Source organism: Hemiscyllium ocellatum, chromosome 43 (assembly GCF_020745735.1).
Source record: "Hemiscyllium ocellatum isolate sHemOce1 chromosome 43, sHemOce1.pat.X.cur, whole genome shotgun sequence".
NCBI lineage: Eukaryota > Metazoa > Chordata > Chondrichthyes > Orectolobiformes > Hemiscylliidae > Hemiscyllium > Hemiscyllium ocellatum.
Genome location: NC_083443.1, coordinates 17596512 through 17622194, shown reverse-complemented (window position 1 = coordinate 17622194; position 25683 = coordinate 17596512). Strand labels below are relative to the sequence as shown.

Here is a 25683-nt window from a genome sequence, read left to right as displayed (position 1 = left end):
TGACTGTGTGGAGTTTGCACATTCATTAGTGTGGGCGGCAAGGTGGCACAGTGGTTAGCACTGCTGCCTCATAGTACCAGAGACCCGGGTTCAGTTCCTGACTCCCTATGTGGAGTTTGCGCATTCTCCCTGTGTCTGCATGGGTTTTCTCCGGGTGGTCCGGTTTCCTCCCACAATCCAAAAATGTGCAGGTTAGGTGAAGGGGTAAATGTAGGGGAATGGGTCTGGGTGGGTTGCCCTTCGGCGGGTCGGTGTGGACTTGTTGGGCCGAAGGACCTGTTTCCACACTGTAAGTAATCTAATCTAATCTAAAGGAATTTGTGCAAGGAATACAGAAAGCTAGCACATTGGTGCACCAGGTAATCAAGAAGGCGAATCAAATGTTGGCCCATATTTCATGGGGGTTGGAGTATAAGAGTAAGGAAGTCTTACTGCAGCTGTACATGGTGCTGGTGAGACCACATCTGGAGTACGATGAGCAATTTGGTCTCCTTATTTTCTTGGAGTCAGTTCAGAGAATGTTCACTTGAATGATCCCTGATCTGGAGGGAGTGTCTTATGAGCAAATGCTAAACAGGTTGGGAATCTACACATTGGAGGTTTGAAGAATGAGAGGTGATCTCCTTGAAATATATAAGATTCTTTAGGGGCTTCACAGAGTAAATGTTGAGAGAATGTTCACCTCCTGGGAGAGTCTCGGACCAAAGGGTGTAATGTCAGAATAAAGGAGCACCAATTTAAGACTGAGATGAGGAATCATTCTTTCTCAGAGAGCATTGAGAGATTTTGGAATTCCTTGTCACAGAAAGCTTTGGGGGCAGAGCCCTTAAATGAATTTAAAGCTGAGATAGATTCTTGATCAGTACAGAAATTAAGGGTTACAGGGACAGGACAGAATAGTAGGTCTGAGGAATGATGGATTAGCCATGCTCAGAAGGCTAAGGGACCGAATGGCCTAATCCTGTCCCTATTTCTGTTAGTCTTATGTCCTGGAGATGAGATGGTGACCTTCACAATCACAACCACCTTTTGCCGTGCTACATGTGTCGTCTTAATGCTGCAGTCGGTGGAATGAAGTCTTGATGACAAGCGGAGCCACTCTCAACTCTCCTCTGCAATTTAGTTCTTCTGTCCATGTTTGGATCAAGGTTGTGTTGAGATCAGGTCTAGAGTTACTTTGGCGGAATTCAAACTGAACGTGAAGGAGCACGTTATTTCTAAGCAAGTGCTACTTGATATTACTGTTGATAATTACTTTACGAATGAACCGAGAATAGCCTGATAGGATGGTAATTGACCAGGTTGTATGCCCTACCATTTGTGTACAGAACATACTGGAGTAATTTTCCACATCTTCGAGTAAATGCCATGTAGTTGTATTACTTCAGCTGATGGAGATTCCCAGTGACCTCATTTTGTCTAATGCTGGTTGATGTCAGAGACTGCCCTGTGTTTTCCTATGTCAAAAGGCAGCCTCTTTATTTCAGATACAAAAACAGAAATTGCTGGAGAAACTCAGCAGATCTGGCAACAATTGTGGAGAGCAAGCTGAGTTGGCATTTCAGGTCGAGTGACCCTTCTTCAGAACTGATTTTAGCTCAGGTACATATGTTGAAGTTGGGCTGGAGGGTGGGGTGTAGAGTGAGTGATAGGTGGAGATGGAGCCCAAAGAGAGAGAGAGAGAAAAGCAATTGGGCAGGCGAAGGAATGGGTACAGGTCAGCCAAGGAAAATCTCTAGCTGCAAACGGGGGCCACGAGTGGCTGGCAATGGGTTCTTTGTGATAGCAGCCCATTAGATGTCAAGGTCTGGTTTGTGGGGTTTGGGGTAAAGACAGTGGGAGAAATGATTGGACTTGATATTGAGTCCAGAAGGTTGCAGCGTTCCCAAGTGGAAAATGAGGTGCTTTTCTTCCAGCTTGTGCTGAGCTTCACTGGAGCACAGTAGCAAAGCCTGAGATACAGTGGCATGTGAAAGTGGCAGTCAACAGAGAGCTCAGGGTCATTTTGTTCAAATCGAACTCAAGATGTTCTGCAAAGAAGTCGCCCTGTCTCTGTTTCATTTCCTACTGTTTATTCCTCCCTTCCCCAACCCCATCTTCAACATATACACCAACCTTTTCCTAGCTAACATTAGTTCTGAAGAAGTGTCACCGGACCTGAAATGTTGACTCTGCTTTCTAACCACAGATGCTGCCAGACCTGCTGAGTTTCTCCAACAATTTGCATTTTGTTTCTGATTTCCAGCATCCGCAGTTCTTTGTTTTTTTTTCCTTTATTTCAGGTCCATTGTCCATGTTTTGAAGCAGATGGGACTTGAATCCAACTTCCTGACCTAGATGTAGAGATACTACCACTGCGCCACAATGGCCCATCACAATGGCTGGTTGCTGAGAGTAAGCCAGGTTGTATTTGCATCATTTTTGGGTAAAACAGCTTGACTAGAGATATATGGCTAATTCAGGACATCCCTTCATCATATGGTTTAAAGGGAGAAGGGAAAGATTTAACACGGACCTAACGGGCAACTTTTTCACGCAGAGAGTGATGAGTGTATGAAATGAACTGCCAGAGGATGTAGTTGAGGCTAGTATAATTATAAAATTTAAAAGGCATCTGGATTGGTGCATGAATAGGAAAGGTTTAGAGGGATAAGGGACAAATACTGGTAAATGGGTCTAGATAAACTTAGGATATCTGGTTGGCATGGACAAGTAGGACCAAAGGTATCTCTGTGTCCAGTGTCAATATTACTGATAACAGTTTGATTTGTTCTTCATTTTATTTTCTTGGTAGTGATTTGATATGGCTAACCAGCTGGATTGCTGGCCATTTCATCACCATGAGGAATGAGATTTAGAATTAAACATTCTACTTCCATGAAAAATGAGGGAAGTAATGGTGGCCTAATGGTATCATTGTTGGACTATTAAGCTAGAGACCCAGATAATGTTCTGGGGACCTGGAGTTGAATCCCACCACAGCAGATGGTGGAATTTGAATTCAGTAAGTTTCTGGAATGAAGAGTCTAATAATAACCTTGAATCCATTTGTCAATTGTTGGAAAACCCCCATCTGGTTCACTAAAGTCCCTTAGGGTAGGAAACTGTCATCCTTACCCGGTCTGGCCTACATGTGACTCCAGGCTCACAATAATGTGGTTGACTTTTAACTACCCTCTGAGCAATTAGGGGTGGGCCTGATCAGCGATGCCCTCATCCCCTGAATGAATAAAAACCACAAAGGTCATGTTAATTTTATGAAATCATTACAATTCACCTTTGCCAAGTCTTATTCTTGTCAAAGTATGATCATAAGTGTAGGTGTAAAGGCCAACTGTTAACTAATGAGTTAACTAGTTGAAAGTTGACAGATTTATTGATGTCCTTGTGACCAGGTGGGCAATATTGCTGCAGTCACAAGTACCATTTAAAATCCAGAGCAAGGTGGTTCCATGCCGATCTTCATTGGAGCATGTCCATGCACTCTCTTTCCATCATGTTCTTTCTCCTGTAGTCAGAAAACTCCATCATTACTCAGTGTTTAAATCTGTCCTTGTCACCTCTCTTGTGCAAATAATTTCATTCATGGTTCTCTTTCTGTTGCTCTAGGCCCTTTATAGATTCCTTTGCTTTTCTTTCAGGCAGTTCTTTTCCAACATTTTCTTCCATTAGTAGCTGCCATTTTCTCCCATTCACATTTCACTGCAACCCATCCCATTTGAGACTGTCTTATTTCCCTTACTGGCTTTCTAAAGCTTATCACAGCTTGAATGAAGGACCTGTGCCTATTACCCGTCATTTTCAATCTCTTCCTCATTTTTTAAGAATTTACAGCCTATAAATCATCAGCTCTTCCTTTACATTAGCAGTATTACTGTGCTTATGCCCTTCACTTGCTGTTTTCTGTGATTTCTTTGACTGTCTTCCCCATCTTGTATACTCAAGCACTGGTGTGTTGTCTCCCTTTGTTGCTCTTGTTGGACTTGCTGCCTGTTGCCTACCATATTCTGCTCGTTTTGCAATATTCCATAATTCATGATTTTACATTATCTCTATAATCTCTGCTTATAAATTGACTTCATGGCAGCAATCATAACTGGTTGGTTTGTACCGAGCCCATCTGACACAAACAATAAATAAAAAAGTGACAGAAACACAATCCACCTCCATTTCTTTGTTACAGATATAATCTGAGATGATGGCAATCGATCTCTCTATAGTTCAGAACTATTTAAATGATATGCAATAAAACTTTGTATAAACCTTTGGTTCATGCTTGAAGTACTTTAAAACATTCTGAACAGCCTACCTTGGCTGATACAGACTATAGCTGAAAATGTGTTGCTGGAAAAGCGCAGCAGGTCAGGCAGCATCCAAGGAACAGGAGAATTGACGTTTCGGGCATAAGCCTGAAGACGGGCTTATGCCCGAAACGTCGATTCTCCTGTTCCTTGGATGCTGCCTGACCTGCTGCGCTTTTCCAGCAACACATTTTCAGTTCTGATCTCCAGCATCTGCACTCCTCACTTTCCCCCTTGATACAGACTATAACTTGAGGCTAATAACAAAGAATAAAGAAAATTTACAGCCCAGGAACAGGCCCTTCGGCCCTCCAAGCCTGAGCGATCCAAATGTACTGTCTAAACCTGTTGGTCAATTCCTAAGCATCTGTATCCCTCTACTCCCCATCTATTCATGCATTTATCCAGACACACCTTAAATGAATCTACTGTGCCTGGCTCTACCACCTTGCTAGCAACGCGTTCCAAACGCCCACCACCTTCTGTGAAGTACTTGCCGTGTGTATCCCCCTTAAACTTTCCACCTCTCGCCTTGAAATAAAATTGAGACAACTACTATATTCTATTCTAAAACAGGAAGTGCTGGAGAAATTCAGCAGGTCTGGCAGCATCTGTGGAGAGAAAAATAGAGTAAATGTTTCCAGTCCAATGACCTTTCATCAGAACTGAAAGCAGCTGGGAAACGGTGGTATTTATGCTGATGACATGCTCCAGCACTTTCTGCTTTTGTTTCTGATCTCCACCATCTGCAGTTCTTTGTTTTAGTTTTCTTTTTAGCCATTTTTGTCATGGAGCAAGGTAATCAGAATTGTCGAACTCTAAACGGGAAGAACTCAAAGTTTAGTGGAACAGCAATTAGATAACAAACTCTACATCCATCATTCATCGATCGAGTTTGCCTGTGAAGATAAATGATTTCTGAACATTGTTTTAACATTTGATTTTGCAATTTCTGGTCCCTTTGTTAGCTGTTCTTCATATCCCTTTGTAAGTTTACGTAGCAATCCTTCCACAGGTTAGTTAGATTGAGATTGTTTTTAGTCTTTCAGACGGTCATACGTTTAATTTTGTGTTGCATTCTATAAACAGAATTAAGCAGTTTAAGCGCTCTGTGCAATGTTTATGGTGGGTGTTTATTAAACAAATCAGGCTGTTTGGTTGCTGCGGTACTAGAACTTTTCTTGCAGTTTTGCAAATCCAGTGTGGCTTTGTTTTCAGTGCATTTTTCATTAGCACTGCGCCACTGAGTTTGAAAATGCCATGAGCCTTTTGTTTCTCCTCTCTATTCCTTGTATGCTTTGCTTTCCATTTTACCTGTCTGTCACCGTCCCTAACTGCCTTCTCTTCCTAGAGTATTTTCTCTGCATTCATTGTGACCTCCATGGTACTGTTGTATAAAGCTGTCCTGTGTTACTTAGATTAGATTGGATTCTCTACAGTGTGGAAACAGGCCCTCTGGTCCAACAAGTCCACACCGACCTTCAGAAGAGTAGCCCACCCAGACCCATTTCGCTCTGACTAATGCACCTAACACTCTGGGCAATTTAGCATGGCCAATTCACCTGGCCTGCACATCTTTGGATTATGGGAGGAATCCGGAGCACCCAGAGGAAACCCACGCAGCTTTGGGGAGAATGTGCAAACCCCACACAGACAGTTGCCTGAGATGGGGCTCTAACCCGAGTCTCTGGTGCTGTGAGGCAGCAGTGCTAACCACTGAGCCATCATGCCGCCCCTTAAACAAAGGAGAGAGCACTCAAGCAATGCTGCTTTTGCCAAAACCTGGGATTGAATCAGGAACCTTTAGGATTTCTTATCCATCATAATTAATTTCTGGTCAGTTGAATTTTCCTCCATTTTCAATGTGTATTACTGTGCTAAAACATTTGAAAATTGCATAATTTATGATAATTGTCCAATGTAAATCAGATTATGGACTTCACCCAAAATCCTACAGTGTCACGCACAGTAATCTTTATTGAAAAGGAGAAAGTAAGAGGGTGGAGGGTTGTTTCAGCCCAGTCATGCTAATCGCCTTCCATCATATCCATTAACGCACATGTTACCTGAATTTAAATTAAGTATGCTTTTGTTAGGAGTGCATCATCCAGCAATGTGTTGGGTTGATATCTCAACAGTCTAGGGAAGTCTTATTGATTTTTGGGTAAACAACACAGCAAACAATGGTTTGTTCAAAGCTGATCCTAAATTGCAAAGTTATGGAGTTAAACTTGTTGATACACTGAGTATTTTAGATGTGGTGTGTATGGTGTATTGTCTTTCTTAATATCTTGTTTGAAGTGCTTTAGAACTTATACAATACTCTGGAATCAACCCTAAGCATTAGTCTGTATTGCTATCTGATAATGGCCAAATAATTTGTTTACGATGTTGGTTCAGCTTTGGTCAGTAAAGCAAAACTGCCATGAAGCTGTGAAGGAGCTATGGCTGTCAGGTTCATCCCCGTCTAATGAGAATGAAGAATGGCATTGTTCATTTTTAGTTGACTGTTGGTTAGCATGCATGGCATGCGAGACTTTAAAAGCAGTGTTGCTATTCTGGTAGATTCCACATTATTTCTTTGCTAACGGTAACCTAATTGATCACCATACAGGAAGTGGAAAAGGAAGAGGCTGCTGGAAAAGGCAGAGCAGCAAGCTCATGGCGAAGGTGCAGAGTCTGACGAAAGCGATGCCGAATTTGATGAGGGGTTCAAGGTGCCTGGCTTCTTTTGGAGAAAGCTATACAAGTACGTAAAGTCATAATGACTCTTCCGGGATACAGATAGTGTTGCAGGGAGTGTGGTAGTGGCAATGGCAGTGAATTTTTCCAGAAAGGGACATGCCTTTTTATAATGGTGGGCTCTTTGTCTGCCTCTGACTAAGAAGCAACGGTCAGTTTAGAAGTAACCAGGTTGGACTGCAGCTAACACGGGAACAACATTAGGTGCTGTAGAACAAACAAATTGGGAGAATATAAAGACAACATGTTTGACTACTGAGAGTGATAGAGTCAGTGACTTTGAATTTTATTTAAGTTAATTGATTTGAATATACTAAATGGCTCTCGTCAAATGCAGAGACAAATTGATGCGTAATTTCGGTCTTGGGCTGGACACTTTTCAATACCATCACTTAATGTTACTGTGGGAAAGGGTGCTATGCACTTCTCTATTTTCCTTACTTACCTTTATTGACCATTTAACAATTAATAACCATTTCTAAATGGAAGAGACATGGATCATGAAGCATTTAGCAAATTAGTTGAAAAGTTCAGTGCCCACTTTTAAAATCTATTAAGCCATGTGTTGTTAGGAGAAATATATATTCATAATCATGGGATTTATTGCTTGTGAGATATTGACAAAGACTTAAATCGAAACTGTACATAACAAAGAGTGCTCTGTAATGCGTTCTGTCAAATTAATTGCACTTTCAAGCATTTTTTTTATTTGAAGAAACATTTTGCTTTGTGTCCTTGCACCAAAATTGCAGTGTGATTCAAATATTGTCACAGTGGGCTGGCATGGAGCAGCTTTATTGTTTCTGGTTTTGAATTGAATTAGTAATCATAGAATAGTAGATGATTCATTTATGAATGTATTTCATTATATTTTGCTTTTTTAAAAGAATTCATTTTGCTGCACCCAGGTATCAGCAGACAGGTGTTCGTTGGCTTTGGGAATTACACTGCCAACAGGCAGGAGGAATTTTGGGGGATGAAATGGGACTGGGCAAGACCATCCAGATAATTGCCTTCTTGGCAGGCCTGAGCTACAGCAAGATAAGGACACGAGGCTCAAATTACAGGCAAGTACCCCACTGCAGACTGTCAGTCTGTGCAGCTCAATTAATATTTCATCAGTTGCATTGCTGTTGTAGGAGGGACTCGTGAATTTTTAATGACATTTCAATTACAATATTCCTTTAATTCTTTTAGTACAACCATCAAAGGGAATTTTTACGAGATGCAGAAGCTGAAGGGCAAGAGAAATTAAACATGTTACACATTTTATGAAAGGCAAAACATTTATACTTCACTTTACAGATGAGAAACATGTGATGTCATGAGTCGATAAGCTGCGTAAGGTTACCCTTCACAGTAGGGTTTGTTTGCAAACTCACTTATGCCTCAATATCAATAGTTTGTATAAACAGAATTTTAAATTGGCTATATAAATAGTAACTTAGTTTATTAAATATTGCATAAAATCGCTTTTGGCAGCATGCAGTGTCCACAGCTTCTACACAGTAATGAATATCTTTGAATACTGTCAGTCTGTGTTTAAAAAGACAGCATAATACAGATGTACTTTATTGCCCCGTAGAATTATACCTTGTTTTTCTTTTGCGAGCTGTTGCCTTTGCGTAGCTGTGCCCTGGAGAGCCACCAGCTGTTTTGTACAGCAGCAACCTTTGTCTGCATCAGAACTTAGTGATATGTACATTGCATCTGACCATTGAAACAAAAAGCCTGTGTTAATGGATTTTTGAAAAGTCGGCATGTTGGATTTATGAACAGTGAGCTTATTAAAGTTGGTGACTCGTTATTTCTTTTAATTTAAGATATGAGGGCTTGGGTCCTGTGGTCATTGTTTGCCCAGCGACAGTGATGCACCAGTGGGTGAAAGAATTCCACACATGGTGGCCACCATTCAGAGTAGCAGTCCTGCATGAGACGGGTTCCTTCACCAGCAGGAAGGTTGGTACCTTGAACGGCTGAGATCACGATAACGTTTAATGCCATACTGCAGACACTTTGAGATGTTCATGAATATAGAAAAATCATCGTTCAGTTTTGATCAAAATGTGAACAGTCAGTGCTTTAAACGAAATGAAAGTCATTGATTAATATTGATGCATTGCATAAACTTATTCTGGCCTCAGTCTCACTGATGCTAGCAAATGAATTTGCAGAAATAGAATGCTGCAACTGCCAAAAGTCTTATAATTAAACAAAAAAATGTTGAAATATTCAGCAGGTCAGGCTGCAGTTGTAAAAACTAAGATTTAAGACTGACAATCCTTTGTGGAAGACCTGCAAATTTTTTAACTTCTGAAATAATGCTCATTGCTGAAGATAAGTCGTTTCCACACCATTTAAATGTTGTGTTCTTTCGAAAACCTACAACAAATATTCATTTCATTTCATTTTTTCAGAGAAAATTGTTTATACACTTGAACAATTCTGCATACCTTTGTTCCCTGAGATTTGGAATCGGCCTTTATACTATTTTCCTTTATAATGTTTCTGTATTCAGACAACATAGTGATCAGTTCTTTGTTTGCAGCTCTACATTATTTTATAGTTAAGTAGTATTTGACCTGGCAGTAAAATCGACAAAACCTGTGCTGCCAAAAGACAGCTTGGACATAGAATTTCTTTGGAAATATTTTCATTTTGGTCTTAGTGTGAATAATGGCTTGGAGTACAGTTGATTCTGCCTGTAAAGGTTCCATAGTTTTCTGATTTAACTATATCTATATTTATTTATGGATCATCTCCCATCATCTGCCAATGCCATTGATTTTAATGATAAATAACTAGAAGGAGCTACTGTACTGAGAGCTGTGTGCAAATCATAAATTTTGAACCCACTTTGCATTGTCCATTACGATGTGAAACACTTTCTCCAGCTTTCGGAGGTCGAGTAGCGCAGAAAAAAATACAGAGGGATGTTTTTATTTTTTGTGAACATTATTAAGAGGTTTGACAAAGACTACTTTCCTTTTTTAACTTCAACACAGAGCTTCCTCCCTCTTGCTTTTTCCCCTTGTCAGCACAAGACATTGTTTATTTAAAATTTTGCTTGAAGGAAGTTTAAATTAATTATAGGTTCAGCAATTCATGACTGTGAGCCTCCTATGTTCTGTTTGCTGTGAATGGCCTTCATATGCCTGCATTTAAGTCCTGTTTTGTTGGTACCTGACAGTGTGATTTATGACTGTTGTTTTCTAACAGTCCACTATTTGCCCTCTAGGAGAGATTGGTCTCCAGAGCATCAATAACAACAGCAGCACTTTCACAAAATGTCTTTTAATGATAGCAGAACTGTGTTCATCGAGTTAGGCTAATTGCAGACGTCCCTTATTAATTGCAAAAACTGGGAGAGGTTACATATTTTACAAGCACTTAATTTGGAATCACGAGAGATGATTTGAGTATTACATCAGTAGATGGAAGACTCGGTACACTTTATAATGATTTTTGTGATCATTCTGTATGTGAGAGTTCCATGTTTGTACTTTTTATTGCAATTACAACACAATATATTGTGATATTGCAGGAGAGGCTCATTCGAGAAATTGCGGCATGTAATGGTATTCTGATCACCTCATATTCCTACGTCCGAATTATGCAGGAGTCGATTGCACACTATAACTGGCATTATGTAATTTTAGATGAAGGGCACAAGATACGAAATCCAAACGCTGCAATTACTGTCGCATGTAAACAGGTACCCTGGTAATATTTTTCTTAATCTTTTATATTTGCTTCTGGAATGTGGGCATCACAGCTGAGGCCAGATTTGCTACTCTTTCCCAAGTGATGGTTGATTCTGTCATGTTGGTTGGCTCAAGTTTGGCTGCTTCTTTAACAGAGATGTCACAACAGCTCCCAAATGTTATTCCACAGGGAGGCAGAATTGTGTATGCTGTCATAAATGTGTCTGCCTCACCTTGGCCAGCTGCCAAACAGTTCTTAAGTAAACATGGGGCTAGATTGGTTGATTGTATGAGGAGGAACAAGCCCTCAGTTGATATGAAACTGATAACAGACTAGGTTCTTATCACATTTTCAAGCAAAATCATCTTAAGATGCTTTGCAAGGCAGGGAAAACACAAAATAAACGTATAACTAATTATGGATGGGATAGTGATCAGTGGTGAGAGTTTTAGATAGGCATGACTGAAAGTTTGGTCAAAAAGATGGGTGTTAAGAAAGGTTTTAAATGTGGAGTTAGAGTAGAATTAGAATGTCTGGTTACTGTTTATCTAGAGAGGGCGTTCCAAACACAACAGCTGAGCTCAAGATATTTATGAGCAGATCTAATCCTTTTACCCCACTATTTCACTATTGAATATGATCACGGCTTTCCTGTCCATTCCCCTAAAGCCCTTGACTCCCTTGTTGGTCAAAAATTACCTAACTCTGCCTTGAGTATATTCAATCAACCAGCCTCCACTGATGTTTGGGGAAGATGATTCTATCAGCTGAGAGAGAAAGAGCATCATCTAAGTGTTAAAATGTCAAATCCCGAAATCGCAAACAAAAACAGAAATTGCTGGAAAAATTCAGGTCTGGCAGTACCTGTGGAGAGAAATAAGAGTTGACGTTTCAGGCCCAGCGACCTTCAGAACTCAGAGGTATGACCTTCTTTCGGGAAACTATGACATTGGAGCAGTTTGTGTAGAAGACAAGAAATGGTACAGGCAAGAGCTTACTTGTCAGAGTGGAATACAGGGCCCTCATAGTAATCCATATGGTTGTATGGAAAATAAAGGAACAAATATGGCAGGTGTCTGAAAGGTATGGTTGTAATCATGGGAGATTCTGCATGTAGTCTGGAAAAATACAATGAGCAGAGATAGTCTAGATGAAGAGTTCATAGAATATTTTGGGGATCTTTTCTTAGAATGGCAAGTCCTGGAGCCATCCAGAAAGCAAGCTGTACTGTGGGATTGTGCGTTGAGATATGATTAACTATGACCTCATAGTGAAGGCACCCCTAGGTCACAGCGATCATACCATGATTGACTTTCTCATTCAGTTGGATGCAAGACTGGCAGTTGAAATCTAAAATTACGGGTAATTGTGAGGGAATAAAAGCTTAACTATCTCATATGAACTGGAAAACTAAGTTAAGGAACAGACCAGTAGAGGTGCAGTGACAAACATTCAAGGGGATATTTCAGAATACATAGAAGGGGTACAATCCAACAAGAAAGAAGAATTCCAAAGACAAGACTCACCATCTGTAGTTGACTTAAAGATAGCATTAAACTTAAAGAAATAAGATACAATTATGTAAAGAACATCGGACAGAATATGTTAAAAAGACCGAAAATAGTAAAACTTAATAATTAAAAGATTAATAAGGAGGGAACAATTTAGAGTTCAAGAGAAAGCTAGCTAAAAATATGAAAGCAATTATAATATCTAAAAGGGAGGAATTAACAAAGTTTGCATTGATACCGTAGAAAGTGAGTTTGTGGAATTAATAATAGAAAATAAGAAGACGGCATATGAATTCAAAAGGTATTTTGAATGATCCTACCTGTATGGGACACTAGTAACATCCCGGAGATAGCTGTACCTCAGGAGATAGTAGGAAGGATGAAACTCAAGAAAATTAGGATCCCCAGGGAAAATGTACAGAAAAAAAATCAGTGGAGCTGCAGAACAGCAAAATCCTGGGTCTTAAAAGAAGAGGCAAATAAGACAGTTGATGCTCCATTACATGGGAAAATAACTAATAAAATGAGTGTTCACAAAGGGAAAGAGTCAGAAAGCAAGAAACTACAAGCCAGTTAGCTTAACATTTATCATAAAGAAGCTGTCACTAAAGATGCGAAAGATATGCATGGGAGTCGAGCAGAGTTAACATTCTTTTGTGAAAGAGAAGTCATGTTTACCCAGTTTATTTGAGTTCTTTTGAGGAAGTAGCATGTCCTATATTTAGATTTCCAGGAGGCATTTATAAGATAGCAGATCAAAAGTCGTTGCGCAAAAAAATGTCATGATGTAAGGAATGACATACTAGCTTGGTTAGAAGATTGGCTACTGAACAGTAAACAGATTAGGTAAAAAAAATTAGTTGTTTTTGTTGGCAAAATGTATCGACTAGTGTGTCACAGGGATCAGGGCTGGGGTCTCAACATTTTGCAGTTTGCTTGAATGATTTGGATGAAAGGATCAAAGGGATGATTGCTAAATTTGCTGTCACAAAAATTTGTGATAAGTTATGAAGAGGGCATAAGGACCCCACAAACTGATAACAGAGAGACCTAAGGGTGTAGGTATATAGTTTGTTGAATGTGGCATCGCAGGTAGACAGGGATGATGAAGAAGGCATTCGGCATACTGACCTTCATCAGTCAGAGTATTGAGTACAGGAGTTGCGACTGCAGAAAAAATTGGTAAAACTACATTTGGAGTACTGTGTACAATTTTGGTCACCCTGCTATAGAAAGAATGTTATCAAACTGGAAAGGGTGCAAAATGGCTTTACAAAGATGCTACCAAAGACCGGAGTGTTTGAATTATAAGGAGGGCTGGATAGGGTGGGACTTGTTTCCCTGTGGTATAGAAGGCTGAGGGCTGACCTGGTAGAGGTTTATAAAATCATAAAATGCATAGGTAAGGTGAATAGCCATGGTCTTTACCCCAGAGTAGGGAACTCCAAAAATAGAGGGCATAGGTTTAAGGTGAGAGGAGAAAGATTTAAAAGAGATCTGAGGGGCAATTTTTTTTCACACAAGAGGATGGTGCATTAATGGAATGGGTTTTCGGAGAAAGTGGTCGAGGTGAGTACAATTACAAAAATATTTGGACAGGTACTTGGAGAGGAAAGGTTTAGATGGAGATGGGCCAAATACAGGCAAATGGAACTACTTCAGTTTATAAAACCTCAAGGTATGGACCAGTTGGACCGAAAGGTCTGTTTCCATGCTTGATGACTTTATAAGAGACTGCAAAGAACCAGCAAAAGGGATATGATGTGGGAATATATAAAATTGTCCATTTTCGTAGCAAGAATAAAAAAGAAGCTTCTTATCTAAATGATTAGGAATTGCAGAACTCTGAGATGGAGAAGAATCCAGTGGTTCCAGTACATGAATCACAAAAGGTTAGTATGCCAGTACAGGAAGTAATTAATGTGGTGCTGGAAAAGCACAGCAAGTCAGGCAGCATCCGAGGAGCAGGAGAATCGATGTTTCAGGCATAAGCCCTTCATCAGAGATGTCCTTCATTACCTCTCAGCCCTGATAAAGGGCTTATGCCTGAAACGTCGATTCTCCTGCTCCTCGGATGCTGCCTGATCTGCTGTGCTTTTCTAGCACCACTCTCTCAACTCTGATCTCCACCATCTGCAGTCCTCACTTTCTCCCACCAAGCAATTGGGGACGCTAATAAAATGTTATTGTTGATTGCAAGGATAATCAAATACAAACAAAGGGAGGTTATTCTTCAGATGAAACCAATCTGGAGTACTATATACAGTATTGACACTTTATTTAAGGGAGGATATGAAAACAATGGAAGCAGTTTGGAATAGGTTTACTAGGCTAATATGTAAAATGGGTTGGTTGCTTTCTGAGAGAAAAAAAATGGTTATACCTGTAATCCACTAAGAGTTTAGAACACTAAGATATGACCCAATTAAGCACATGAGATCCTTAGGGATGTGGAAGGGATACTCACTCTGGTCGGAGAATGCAGAGTCTTAGGTGCCTGTAACTTGCTTTCCTATCTATCTTTCTGTCACCAGTAAATTTAGCAATCATACCTTTGGTGGTGCGATTCATTTAATTTATTATTTGACCTGTTTTTTCTGATCAACCTATTCAGAATGTTATTACACACCTCTGGAATAAATGGGACTTGATCCCAGGCCTACAGTCCAGAGGTTGGGACAGTACCACCGCGTCACATCTAAGTCATTGATTGCAAGTGGACAAATCTTATTTCTTACCATTATTTGAACTATCTCTTCTGGTGTATCTCATTCTTAAAAGTACCTTTGTGAACTTAATTTTAGCGCTGCTTTATTGAATCATAAGAGCTTTTAATGTGGATAAATATTTAAAGAGATTTATTTAATGTGGGTTTTACTGCGATCTTGCACTTAAGCAAGTAGTATGCATTAACAGCACTAAGAGAACCAAAAATTAAAACATTACAGTCATGGTATTTTTGTACTGCGGTGTTTTACGTGTTATTATTTGATTGAGTGCTTTAAGCAAACCAACAACAAGAAGTTCCTTTTGAAAAGAAAAACATCAACGGTGTTGGGTTGACATACCTCTTTAGGAACTAGCTTTGAGAATTCAATTAAGATCATGCAAACATTCGGATCAGGAGCAAACCAAACCATCTCTGCCTTTAAATGAGATCATGACCAAACACCAACATTGACAACACTTGTTCACATATCCTTTAATTCTCATGGGCTAAGCTGAAGCAAAAGTGTGTATATATTTTTCTTTTGTTCACTTTTTTTTGTGTGCATGGGGTTGTGGATATCCATGCCAATCTGTGTTGCAAAACTGAAATTTTCAAATGCTGTGAACTGAAGAAACTTTGAATGTTTCTTGAAAAACGAGGTATGTTTTGGTTGGGATTAGTTAACAATTGTTCTTATACTTCCAAAAATGACAACTTGCATTTTCATTGTGCATATATCATAAAAAGATACCTAAAGATCTTACTGAGACAGTGCAAGACAAAAATGAATGCTCAACTGAAGAAATAGAAATTAAAAATAATTATTGAATGGTTAAGAAATAGGAACAAAAATCGTCCACATAGCCCCTTGCAGCAGCTCTGCCAGTCAATAAGATGACAACTGATCTGAGCTTGATCCCACTGCAGTTTCCCGTCTGTTCTCCTAAAGTAGATTTAAGAAAGCGTTGAAGAAGGTAGTGGGAAGTGTACAAGCAGAGGGTTTTAGAGTGAGCATTCCTGAATGTGAGATTTAGAGTGCTGAAGGCATAATCATGAATGAGGTAAAGGATGTGCAAAGCAAATGTTTAATGTGCAGACCGTTTAAGCAGCTGTTCTAGTCTTGAAAACATTTTAGAGAAATGTTGCAATTTCATAAATGATTTTTAAAATTCTCTTTGCAGTTTCGCACTCCACATCGCATTATTCTGTCTGGTTCGCCGATGCAGAATAACTTGAAGGAGCTCTGGTCTTTATTTGACTTCATTTTTCCAGGAAAGCTAGGAACGTTGCAAGTCTTCATGGAACAATTTTCTGTCCCTATCACAATGGGAGGCTACCAAAACGCCTCACCTGTTCAGGTACGTGAAAGAGAATATGGTGCTTCCTGGACAATATAATGAATAAAAAGAGTAGAACGAGTTCATGGTTTGTGGAATTGAAATGCTGACATTCTTGCCTTGTTGTAACATGTTCTGCTTTAGATTTCCAACATTCACACTTTGTTTTGTGACATTATTAATGGAAAGGTGAGTGGAAAATTAGAAAAGTACACATAAAGTTGAGATTTGGAAAAAATAAGGATAGAAAATACAAGAGGAGAGATAGCAAGAATGATAGATGGATTACCTTTATTGTCTTGTAACAGATTCATGCCTGCTAAAGTGTCTCCTAAAATGCTGAGTGTGCATATTTTCTTTCCATTACAGCTGGTAATTAAATAATGTTGTTCAGCATGTGGAACTTCTTCTTTTAACTTCGCCAGTTTTTTTCATTATTTTTACCTCAGCTGATTTTTTTTTTTATTTTGATACACTAATACTCTTAAGTTAATTTATTAGACTTTTCAATTCAATCATGTATTTTAACACGTGCCCATTTTGTACAACTGATCTGTACAGTGCCATATGTTCTTTAAACCAAAAACACCCTTTTTGTGTGATACCCTTTACTATTCCTTAAGCCTACTTACACAGTGGCAAGTGGGCATTTATCATTTGGTATCGTGTAGCATCTTTCGGGCTTCCTGCAGGTTTCCTTTTGATCCTTAAACCACTCAGATTAGTGATAAATGGGATTTTGGCTAATATAGGATTAGACACAAAGATAACGTACCATGATGAAAGGGCCATTTCCCTGAGGGCAAGGCTTGCACAGCTAATAAAACTTCCATTTTGTGTCCTCCTGAGAGCTTTGAACTATATTGTTGAGTCTAAGCCATTATACATAGAGCCAAACATTAGTATAACGGAGCACTGGTATCATTAAGAATTAAACATTAAAGCCACATTTGCCACTAGAAGTATCAGAATTGCTTGAAGACAATTGTAGTTAATAGTAATATTGCAATATTAATTACTAGGCTTACATTTTTACTCAATTTAGTTTGACGAAATTAACATACAGGAGACCAGATTGACACTATATTTGCCCAATGAAACGTCTTCTTAATTTGTTTTTAAGATGAATTTACCAATGTATTACTTCTAAGGACTCTGTTAAGTGGTGAGTTAGCTTTTATCAAAGCACGTTTTTCTATAACTGCTGTGTAAATGTGTCCCTGCTGGTTTATTATGATTGCAACCTGCACATGTATCCTTCTTAAAGTTATTTTAAAATGTTCTCAGGTGCAAACTGCCTATAAGTGTGCTTGTGTTTTACGGGACACCATAAATCCATACTTGTTGCGACGAATTAAAGCCGATGTAAAAATGAATCTGGCATTGCCAGACAAGAATGAACAGGTGAGTAAAACTCAGGGGTTTTATTTTGAAGGTTTAAAGTAAATTTTTTGCCAAGCCATTCCTGGAATAGTTATTCCAAGTATTATAGTTATTGTAGCATAATGAGAGCATTCTACATTCCTATCCCATTGTATGGAGACAGAAATTTCCTGCTCTTAGTGGGGGGTTCTGGCCAATTATTGTGCCAGTTATTGCATTGGTTCGGATTATTTGATAGCACAGTACATGGAATGCACATGGGAGCTAGCTGATTTGTTAAGACTCACTGCTACAATTTATGAATGCAATTACCCACTGAGTTATTGATATTTCAGAATTAATAAGTTGATTATTTTTGCATCACTTTTGGGGTAGAGTATTAATTGCAGCACCATCTCAATTTTAAAGTTAGCTACTAATCCAATTTGAAAAAGCTGTTGTTCACAGTGTAACAAGAGTCCCCAATGATAGCTGCTTTGCTGAAAAAACAGATGAACAAAATATTTAGGAGGAATGACCTCCAGAACTTCATTCGGTCGTTCTCTCCCTTGGCTTGGTGTGACAGTAGTTACATTAAATATTTAAATGCCATCATGATGCACAGCAGGGGAAATGAATGCAAAATAACAAAAGATTTCAGTCCTTACTACAAAAAATAGGAGCACTTCACATCTGTGAACACAGATGCTGATTGTATTTTTAAAATTGTGCCCTGTGAATTTTTAATTGCCTGAATAAGTTATAGCTGAATTGAAGAGGCAGTGCGTTGTTTTAATCTTATCCCAATAACTGTAATGGCCATTTTTCGTTATAATTGTGAATTTCTTTTTAATTAGCAGCCCTCTTGTAGTATCGAATCAAAAATTCCACACGCACCAACAATAAACAGTAAAACTAGTCTTTTTTTTTGTTTTATGTGTTTCTTTAAGAACTGGTGGTAATGTATTCCAGCAAAGTTGTTGCAAAGAGCAACTAGTGATTAGTATAAAAGCAGAAGCTAAAGACCAAACTAATCACTAAGTGGAATATTCATAAATAATGCACAACACTTCATTCAGTAATGTTGTTGCATTATACTGTAGATATAACATTCATCATCACTTCATGAAAGGATATAAATATTTCCTGAATATCGTTGTGTATTCCTGTTCAGTTAGTAATCTGAAGAACGTGAGTTCAAATCCCACCATGAAAGTAATAAAATAATTTAAATGAGCTGCTTCCAGTAAAATTGCACATCATTGTCAAAGAAATATAACTGGGTCATTAACATCCTCCGGGCAAGAATCTGCCAACTTGATTGACTCTTAACTTGCATCTGAAGTGGCCGAGCAAGTCACTCAGTCCTATTACCACCTTCTCTGGGCACCTGGAGACCGGCAATAATGTTGGCCCAATCAGTGATGTTGACATCACAAAAATAAATAACAAAGTGATGGGGCCAAAGTCCAAGTATATTACCAGCAACAGTGAGAATTTTATCTTGCAGTTGACAATGTTCTTTGAAACCCCTACGGAGGAATGCATTGTTTTAAAAAATCATCAAAATTCAATGCAAAAAGCTTTTCATTTGATTGTCGCGCAACTCTTTCTCTATTTTTGCACTCTTCTGTATAGACAAACGAAGGTTGCATCTTTTTGTCAGTTTTGTGATCAAGTAAGTCTAGCCCTGAAAAGGGCTTGGGGCAGAACTTAAACATTAATATTTTAAAGAATGAATGGGGGGACATCTGTCACACTTCATATTGCAAACTGCACTTTTTGTAAAGCTGAAACTCCAGGAGATTTGTTTTGTGCTCATAAGGCTTCGCAAGCAATACCCTGTGATCCCCCAAGACTGTGTTGGCAGGTGCATGGATTAGAAACATAAGTAAATCAGCCCTGGTGTGCTTTAGTTTTGGAAGATGATTCACTGTGTGACTGAAAGGATTGCCCTTTTTTCTTGGTGAATCCGCAGAATTTTCAGGGTCTACAGGTTAATATTCTATTGATTTAACCAATGGGTCAGCTTTTAGAGCATAGGCTTGTAGCAGCCGTCTGATTCCTCTGAGGTGCCTTGAATGGCCTTAATCCATGCCCCATAGATGGTGGTATTCTGCCCAGTTGAGCCAAGAAAATTCCCTTGGGGTTTGAATCCCACTTTGCCCCAAACCCTATCCTTGATCCATTGTTAGAACATATTCCAGGAGGTATTATATAACTCTGGTTGCTACACTCTGGATTTATGATAGAATTTACGATACACATCGATTGAATTCACATCATTGCTTTGCTCTTGGGTCGTCTTTCTGATTTTTGGCTAGTTCACCATCTGTTAGGTTAGTCACATAGTTTGATGAGGTGAAATTAAGATTACAGTCACCACACCCAAATTGGGATCATGCCTATTGTATGGCATTTTAAATAAAATATTAGTATTTTGTTCATGCCCAACTGAAAAGGAGAAGTACATATTTTTGACATTACAGATGTTTCCAGTAAACTGCCTGTTTTTTTCACTTTTCTGTAAATGTGGTCTCTGAAGGAATAAACTGTTTAGGCGTGCAAGAGACAGCAAGTCAAAAAGAGAAATATCCACTTTAAAATATGTGATGCAAAATCCTGGACTTGTGTTAGTTAGCCACTGATCTGAATTAATTTTGTTTTGAATCTTGTCAGTCAGACAGTCAAAGAAGCATTCCAGTTGCTGAATGTGATCTTGATGGTTTAGCTTTAAGCTGCCTAATCAATAGGACATTTCTGGTATATTTGAAGGGTATGAGTTGTCACATTAGGTTTTTTTTTAATAGAAGTTCTCATTGTTGCACTTAGATCTGAATTTGTGTTGCTTATTTTTGGATTCAGGTTTTTATTGTCACGTACTTAAATACAAGAGTACAGTGAAAAGTGTATCGTGTTGTCATATATGGTGCCATCTTAGGTACCAGGGTTGTTCTTGAATCTGTTAATTACTGCTAACATTAATGTTCTATTAAGTTTTGAACTGAACATATCTCCTGTTTTCAGCATTTATTACATGAATAAATTAAAGTCACAGCATTGTCCAAATGAGCAGGAAAGAAAACTGCAACTGACTCTGAAACTATTTCTCTGTAGGTGCTATTTTGTCGCTTAACAGAAGAACAACGTGAAGTCTACCAAAACTTTATAGATTCCAAGGAAGTCTATCAGATTCTCAACAGAGAAATGCAGGTCTATTAATGCTATTATTGTATATTCTTGCTGCTTCTTTAAGGAAGGGATTGTTAAGAATAGTGAGCTGCTTCTTTTGTCTATTGAACCAGTGAAGGCTCTTCTTTAACATTAATATGAATCCGTGAGTCTTACAGAGGATAACAAATGGAGCTTCAAGTGTTTGATAAATAATTAAAGAACTCCATTCAGTGCTGTGACGTAGAGCTGCTTATTATCAGTAATTGACACGTGTAGTCCAAACACACTGCATGCACCTACTTGCGTAGTGCAGTGTTGTGTACAGTGCTCAATTTCTTATGTCTTTATGGAAAAACATTCATGTTTACATAGTGGAGCAAACAATCAAAGGCATTGATTGTTCTTTTTTCTCTCTCTTTTCCCCATCACCCACACAAATGTAGGTATTCTCTGGCCTGATAGCTCTCAGAAAGATCTGTAATCACCCCGACCTGTTTTCTGGTGGCCCCAAGATTCTGAAGGGGGTGCCTGATGAGCAGCTGACAGAAGAAGAGCACTTTGGGTATTGGAAACGATCTGGAAAGATGATTGTAGTCGATGCGTTGCTAAAGCTGTGGTACAAACAAGGACATCGAGTACTTCTTTTCTCTCAATCCCGACAGGTCAGCGCGTCCAGCAGAGAAAAAAAACCCATGTTTTGACAATTGTTTAATGCAGCATAAACTCACTTATTAACACCTCTTCACTCCCTCACAAAACTAAGATGTCAGCTGCTTATTATAAATGTTTTGGTTTTATTTTAAAATCCAAATCCTCTCCATGTTTGTTTCACACTACTTTTAGTTGAATTTAATTATTTTTCCTCCACCTGCTGTGCTACTGAGTTTCTGTGCAAACTATATATTTTACAGATACTTTAAACTAATCTAGGTTCTATTCCTGTGCCAGATTTTAATGTATGTTAAATATTAGCCAAGAAATCTTTCACTTGTAACAGTATATGAGTTGGCAATTTGCCAAGTTATGTTACTTAAAATGGGTTTTGGCACATTTTCAACACACTTAATTGATCAATATTCAGATTCTTGTCATTTCATTTGGTTTTAGAATGAAAACAAGTTTAAGATTAAAATCCATTTTGTTGTACATTTACCACCTATTATTAGAATATACTGTCAAATCTGTATCCCTGTTACGAATAATGGCTTTTTAATTTTCTCTTAATATGTATTTAGAGCAGATTCTAGATGGTAATCATAGAGTCATAGAGATGTGCAGTACGGAAACAGACCCTTCAGTCCAACTCGTCCATGCTGATGTTTAATTTGTTTTTAAAGGATCGTTATAGACACATCCACGAAACAGATAAATGTATTCTTTTTCTCCATTTTACTAGATGTTGGACATCTTGGAGGTGTTCATACGGAATCTGGGCTATTCATATCTTAAAATGGATGGAACAACTTCAGTAGGTTCTAGACAGACACTCATTTCTAGATACAATGAGGTAAAGACTTCAAAAAAAAGCTGTTCATGCTTATTTCTGTGTTGCATTTTTCTCTTCAATCAGTGCCTGCCAAGTTTACATTTGATTATTCAATTAACAAACATTCTTTTCTTGAAAAAAAAGTTCTTTCAAAAAATAAAAATCTGTTCTTCCTCTGTTGTAGAATTCCTCAATATTTGTCTTCCTCCTCACAACTAGAGTTGGTGGTTTGGGAGTAAACTTGACAGGAGCAAACCGAGTTATTATCTACGACCCTGACTGGAACCCGAGTACTGACACACAGGTGGGCCCTTTTCAGTTTGTGTCAATGCAAACGGCTTTGGATTGTTAGATCTCTCATCTGCGCTCAACTTGACGCCACAAACATGCATGTGCATTTAGAGCAGTTATTAAGCAATTATGTATATTTCTAAATGCGAACTGAATGTGTTACATTGGGAGCAGCTAAAATCTACAATCTGTGCATTTTATTACCTCATGCTCTGGTAGTGTTCCTGGTTTCAATTGTTCTGGTTGGGGCAAAGAATGTGATAGATTTCATGCCTGAGAAAGAACAGTACATATTGAAATAATCTGAATTGCTTTGAAATGTCTGACCCCGTGCTGACTCTGAACAGCTTACTTTGCACAGTTGTTAAGAGTATTCTGAAATAAAAAGTTGCCCACAACTTTGGTCGATTCACATGTGGTTGGGTGTACACAGTATGGTTGTTCAGCTGTCAGCAATTAGACTGAGTATAAAGCTTGGAGAAAACTTAATTAAAAACTGCTGGAATTCTAGCAATATGACTGCTTTGTGCAGGTGGGGCTGTAACAAATTTTTGCTAAACTGTAATGTGACTAAACCTTTGCCCTACTTGTAGAATGTTTCCCTGCAGTAAAGGATCATCGTTTCAGCAATATAAAAAAAAACTTGGAACTGCAACAGTTTAAAGAAATTAATTGTGCATGAACTTTTCATGTTTGACATTTGATTATGAAGCACTCTGCTCTGTGCTGGGGAAGCCAGTGGGTAATAATCACTAAATGCTCATTCTTTTAGGCCCGAGAGCGTGCTTGGAGGATAGGTCAAAAGAAACAGGTTACTATTTACAGGTTACTAACAGCTGGATCAATTGAAGAAAAAATCTACCACCGGTATGTCACAAAATTGGGAATGTTCTGTCACACTAAACTTTGTAAATTGTCATTTGTTTTTGTCAACAATGTACATGAGCTCACGATCCATTTGGTTTTATTCTTAATGGTTTAGCAAGCAGAAAAATTTTAATTTCACACTGGTTGACCACTAAGACTCCTAATTTCCCCTCCCCCGAGTTATTATCAGTTATCAGTACAATTATATTTTTGTGCATTCATTCATGTCGAAATTTAAAAGAGAAACATGAATAAACACTGGAAATATACCACAAAAAATGAATGTCTGAAAGGGAAAGGCCAATTGATGTTTTGTTTAGGATTCCTACAAATAGTCCTAAAAGGGGCTCTTTAACTGGGTTTTGGAACTGTTGACCTTTCAGGGACCCTCTATTGGATTATGAAGAATGCCTTAGCAAAACATTTTGTATTATGCCAGTGATAGGTTTTCATATCCTGTATCAGCCATGCAGCAGCATTTTTGAGCAACATTATCTATTAATACTGAAATAGGAATGGTTTTGAATTATAAGTCTGTGCTTACTAGCAACTCAATTAATCCTGGTTTATACATTTATCCCATCACCTTTTTAAAAGATAAGTGGCAAAAGAACAGTTCATTAATTAACCCAAGCTTTATTTGAATCCAGGTCCCAGACATGAAAGGCCATTATTTTTACCCACTGCACCTGCTATTTCCCTTTCACTAGAAGTTTGAACTGAGGATTCCATTTGAAACATCAGCTTGTCTTTCTCTTTCACATGTCAGCTATTCACATTCAATACTTCTGGTTTCCTGCAGCCATCCTTCATTGTTTGCACTCTACAGTTTGGGTTCCTTCATGTAAATAAGCCAAAGTTACAAGTGCAGAAGTCTGTTGAGAGAACTCGTGAAAAATAAACTGTTCAGTAACATTCAACCAAATGTATCGATGGTGCGATTACAGCATTAATTTTCACATAGCCGACTGCCAACAGATTTATCTTATTTGCAGTAAGTTCCTTATTGAAGGTGCTAGTTCTCACACTAAATAATGGGAGAACTGAGCACCTGCTGGCACACCGCTTCCCTCCCCACACTGACTAAATATGATTTAAAGTGCAATGTTTGTTGAAGGGACCATGTTAAATTAGTGGTCGACAGCTACTTTTTGTGAGCATCGTGGGAAAATTGAGACATCTTGATTTCTGCATGTAATTATTTAGTAATATTTTACATATTTAACCATTTTTGTCTCTGGTTAATATGAGCATTGGGAGATAAAACCGATTTAAAATACAATAAATTCATAATAGTGAAAGGTTCATGAATGTGGAAAGGTTATATGATTGTATTTAAAATGCAAGTTTGTTCTAGCACTACATGAAAACTGCTAACTAAGGTGGCATGTAATTTAATTTTTTATTGCTAACTTAATTATAGGAAGTTGTAAATCATTTTATATGTGGTTTCTTTAGATAAATTATGTAATTCTCACTTTATTATAGGCAAATTTTCAAGCAGTTCCTGACTAATCGAGTATTGAAGGACCCAAAGCAGAGACGGTTTTTCAAATCTAATGATCTTACAGAGCTTTTCACGTTAAGCAGTCCAGATGGTACTCAGGGAACAGAAACAAGTGCAATTTTTGCAGGTATGATCAATTTAAACTTAACAAACAGAATCCAGTGGTTTATGAAGTAAAGTGCCAGGATTGTAATTCACCATACTTCTCATTCCCAGTTTTACTTAGAGAGCAATTTGCTTAGTGAGTTTCTGTATACAGTTAACCAAATAGTTAAGTGTCTTTCATAACCTCAGATTGTCCCCATGTAGTACTTAGAAATGCAGTCACTACTGTAATGTCAGAAACATGTTTATTGATCTGCATACAGTGATCTTCCACTTAACAACATGTGATAATAGCCAGATAAGCTATTTAGGTGCTTCCCTACTCTTGTTTAAGTTGTTCATAAGCTAAAGGACAATGTTAGACCATTTGGCCCATTGAATCTGCTCAGCCATTCGATCATGGCTGATATGCTCCTCACTCCCATTTTCCTGCTTTCTCTCTATATCCCTTCAAACTATTACCAATTAAAAATCTGCCTAACTCCTCCTTAAATTTACTACTGTCCCAGCATCCACTGCACTTTGGGGTAACGAATTCCACCGATTCACAACCCATTGGGAGAAGTAGTTTCTCCTTAACTCTGT

The 25683-nt window shown here is 38.4% G+C and overlaps 1 protein-coding gene across 2 annotated transcripts in view; it reads left to right on the top strand.

Annotated features, from left to right (window-relative positions):
• The window catches only part of ercc6 (excision repair cross-complementation group 6), a 56952-nt gene that overhangs the window by 20003 nt on the left and 11266 nt on the right, over nucleotides 1-25683 (top strand). For both annotated transcript variants that reach the window (XM_060854271.1, XM_060854272.1), the window contains exons 6-17: nucleotides 6916-7050; nucleotides 7952-8110; nucleotides 8867-9002; nucleotides 10588-10758; nucleotides 16151-16327; nucleotides 17594-17710; nucleotides 20786-20881; nucleotides 21286-21504; nucleotides 22239-22349; nucleotides 22513-22632; nucleotides 23392-23486; nucleotides 24975-25120. In XM_060854271.1, coding sequence (XP_060710254.1) covers nucleotides 6916-7050; nucleotides 7952-8110; nucleotides 8867-9002; nucleotides 10588-10758; nucleotides 16151-16327; nucleotides 17594-17710; nucleotides 20786-20881; nucleotides 21286-21504; nucleotides 22239-22349; nucleotides 22513-22632; nucleotides 23392-23486; nucleotides 24975-25120 — 1682 coding nt within the window. The remainder of the gene's footprint in view (nucleotides 1-6915; nucleotides 7051-7951; nucleotides 8111-8866; nucleotides 9003-10587; nucleotides 10759-16150; nucleotides 16328-17593; nucleotides 17711-20785; nucleotides 20882-21285; nucleotides 21505-22238; nucleotides 22350-22512; nucleotides 22633-23391; nucleotides 23487-24974; nucleotides 25121-25683) is intronic.